The sequence below is a fragment of the Arachis ipaensis genome, chromosome B09, assembly GCF_000816755.2.
Source record: "Arachis ipaensis cultivar K30076 chromosome B09, Araip1.1, whole genome shotgun sequence".
Taxonomy (NCBI): Eukaryota; Viridiplantae; Streptophyta; class Magnoliopsida; order Fabales; family Fabaceae; genus Arachis; species Arachis ipaensis.
Window position 1 is genome coordinate 5,698,489 of NC_029793.2, and position 3,309 is coordinate 5,701,797.

The 3,309-nt window shown below is 28.7% G+C and overlaps 1 protein-coding gene across 4 annotated transcripts in view; it reads right to left on the reverse strand.

Moving 5' to 3' along the window:
* LOC107617297 (IAA-amino acid hydrolase ILR1-like 4) overlaps nt 1–3,309 on the reverse strand; it is a 29,375-nt gene that overhangs the window by 14,360 nt on the left and 11,706 nt on the right. Inside the window, exons 1-2 of one of the 4 annotated variants that reach the window (XM_021110504.1) lie at nt 502–989; nt 86–211 (exon numbers count right to left, since the gene is read on the reverse strand). The exons of 1 other annotated variant lie outside the window; for it this stretch is intronic. In XM_021110504.1, the coding sequence (XP_020966163.1) occupies nt 86–211; nt 502–864 (489 nt within the window). In that variant the 5' untranslated portion in view covers nt 865–989. Of the gene's footprint in view, nt 1–85; nt 212–501; nt 991–3,309 lie in introns of those variants that run through there. 2 more of the 4 variants (XM_016319033.2, XM_021110505.1) reach the window with 2 other exon arrangements.

The window sequence follows — 3,309 nt, forward strand, 5'->3', positions numbered from 1 at the left end:
TTATATTTATTTTTTTCTCTTTCAATAGCATTTTTGTTTTATTTAACTTGGCTTGTTAATTATTAGTTAAGAAAGAACATCATACTTTTATCTGATCTTCATGTTGTTTGAGAATCTTAGCAGCACCAAGAACCATAGCTGTGTGAGCATCATGGCCACAAGCATGCATCTTTCCAGGCACTTTACTCTTGTGCTCCCACTCCACCATTTCCTAAGGTTACATACAACAACAGTCGTCAACAAGTCAATGAGTAAGTGACATGTCACATCCATCACAGCGATACTATATATATATTCAATTAAATATTTTTTAATTATTATTTTAATTTTGAACAAAAAAAAATGCTTAAATATATACAGATAATAATATTGGATTGGATTGTCTGGATTTTCATCTTAGCTTGAACCCAACCACATGAAAAATACTCAAATAAAGGAAAATAGTAATATATATAAAATGATAAATCATTTTTTTGTGAATAAAATTATTTTATAAGTAACCTGAATAGGGAGACCATCAATATCAGCTCTTAAAGCAACAAAAGGAGGTTCTCCAGTTCCAATATATCCAATAACACCGGTTTCAGCAACTGGATGCTTATATGAAATTCCCAATTTGTCCAACTCTGCTCTTATGACCTCACTCGTCTTAAATTCCTCATAGGACAATTCTGGGTACTCATGAATCTTTCTTCTGATCCCAACCATCCAATCAAATACTTCAGGACTCTTTGCCAAATCTAGAAATTTTGTAGAGATTGACGATGATGTATGTTCATTGTTATTTGAATCTGAGAATATGGGTGTTGCAACAAAGACGTGAAAGATGATGATGAAGAAACAAAAAAAGTTGAAGAAACCCATAAGGAACGGATTTGTGTGTGAAAAGAGAAAATGGAAGTTCAAATTACTTAAAGCAAATAGCTACTGATGAGAGAAATTAGGTTTAGAATTGAAGTGCAAGGTTGAATTGAAGGATTGAATAATCAATGTATGTGGTCCATATTTATAATACAATGGTGCATCAGTGCATGCAGGACATAACGATGCAATAAAAGACAACAGTGGCATCATTGTAATTACCATGTACAGTGATGACTGATGAGATAAGAACACGTGTTAAGTATTGCATTCAAAGATTGTGTAATGCTTCTTTTATTAGTCATGTAACATTGTTCATGTCCTTTTATACAAAAATTATTAAAATTATCAGAATATTCTAAAAAAAGCCGTTCAAGTTTGCAAATTTAATTAATCCTTAAGCGTGAATATTTTAATTTAAAAAATAATATTTTTTAACTTATCATCATCAATCAATATTACTAGTTCAAACAAATAAATTTAAATATAAAATCTAAACTTCTCTAGTTTGTCATAAAAATAAGTCATAAGTCATGAATATTTTCATCCTCCTTAGTCATAAGAAATAACAAATGTTCTTTTATGAGGATAGATCAACTCAAATTTATAAAACATGCAATATATATATATGCACCCTTTAAATATGTGAAAAAAGCTCTCAGATACTCAAAATAACAAGCAAAAGAGAATTAAATTTATTATATATAAACTACAAGACATAAGCGGGGTCCCTAGCGAAAAAAAAAACCTGGACTAGCTAGTAGCTCGCTCTATACTCAATTTGTTTTTAATAGAAAAAGACTTTGACAAGTGCAATCTTAACTCAGTTACAAATTAATTAAGATTGCATCATCAACTTTTGGTACCTTGACATACAAGCTGCTGAAATTGGCTAGGAATAGATAGATATTAGGTGAAAGCTAACAACCAAATTAAACCAAACAAGTGATAATTCAGTTAGATCGATATATAATATAATTAGTCAACCAAATGTTAGCTTAATATAGATAATAAAGTATATATTCTGTAAATTTAAATGGGGAATGCTAGGGGCAAAAAATGTACAAGTGTCCTTTAATTAAGCTGTTATTGAAACTGGAGTATTATATTATATTTTTTTGATGGAATAATATCTTGCTTAAACCACTTAAATTTTTAAATAAAATATAATATATAGAGTATGATTGGGTAGATGATAAACTACTACATGTGGGACCAACCTATTTCACAATAATCAGGAACTGCATGAGTTGGGCTAATTTTTTTTATATTAATTAAATATATGTGAAATATATTGTTATTGGAAGATTTGTTGTTTTTTTTATATAGTGTTTTATTTAAATTAGACGGTCTGATTTGTTTAAAGAAAAAAAATAAATTATAAATTAGAGGATCCGATTTGTATTTTTTAATTTTTTGTTTTTTAAAATTAAAATCGGACGGTCCGATTTTAACATTAAAATTTTTTTTATTTTCGAAATCGCAAATCGTACCGTCCGATTTATGATTGTTAGTTTAAAAAATGAAACAAATCGAAAACACCAAATTATTTAGGCCATACCAATATAAAATTTATCTCTTCTCACATCATTGTGAGATACACTCCTCTCTCTCACGTGAAAAAGAAAAAGCCCATGAGTAGGGCCTGGGGAGTTACATCTTATACATTGCAACATTATTGATTGCTGGTTATTGGAACAATAGGGAAATATATAATAATAATTAAATTTACAATAATGGAGGAAAGCACAATGTGTTATAAAAGTATGAGACAACGCAACTACTTTTGGCTTCATGCATCTGGATTCTAGAGCCTCCCATTCCAATCGATTTATATCACATGTTTTATTCCACATCCTCATTATTTTGATCATGGGTACAATATAACGCTGATATATAAGCTACGAAGAATAGGCTGCATTTGTTTTTCTAACACAGTTTGAATGAAAATTTCATCAATCAATTGTTCTATTTATCTGTCTATATAATAATCTTTACTTGATCTAAAATTAATTACGTATAAAATTAACTTTATCTAATTTTGTATTTCTTCTTTCAAAAAGACGATTTTGACTATCAACTCTATTAATATAAGATGTGACAAAAAATTCAATTCTAATTCAGCATAAAAAGTTTAATTTTTATCCATTTTTAGTTAATTTGTATCAAACAAAAGCTCATACGGATTACTCAATTGCAATAGTTACAACTCTAATTTCTGAAGAGGGGACCTACTCCAAGAGAAAAAATTATCAACAAACTGTGGAAATTATTGATTTGAGACAAATTAAAGTCACAACACAAGCACAATATATAATTTTTTTTTCTGTTGTCTGGACACGAGGTCAATAATTGTAGGCAGGTATTATGAAAATATCTCTTAAGAATAAATGGTTGAAATTAAAAGATGGTCCACTAAAATAATATTTAGTATATAAATACAATATG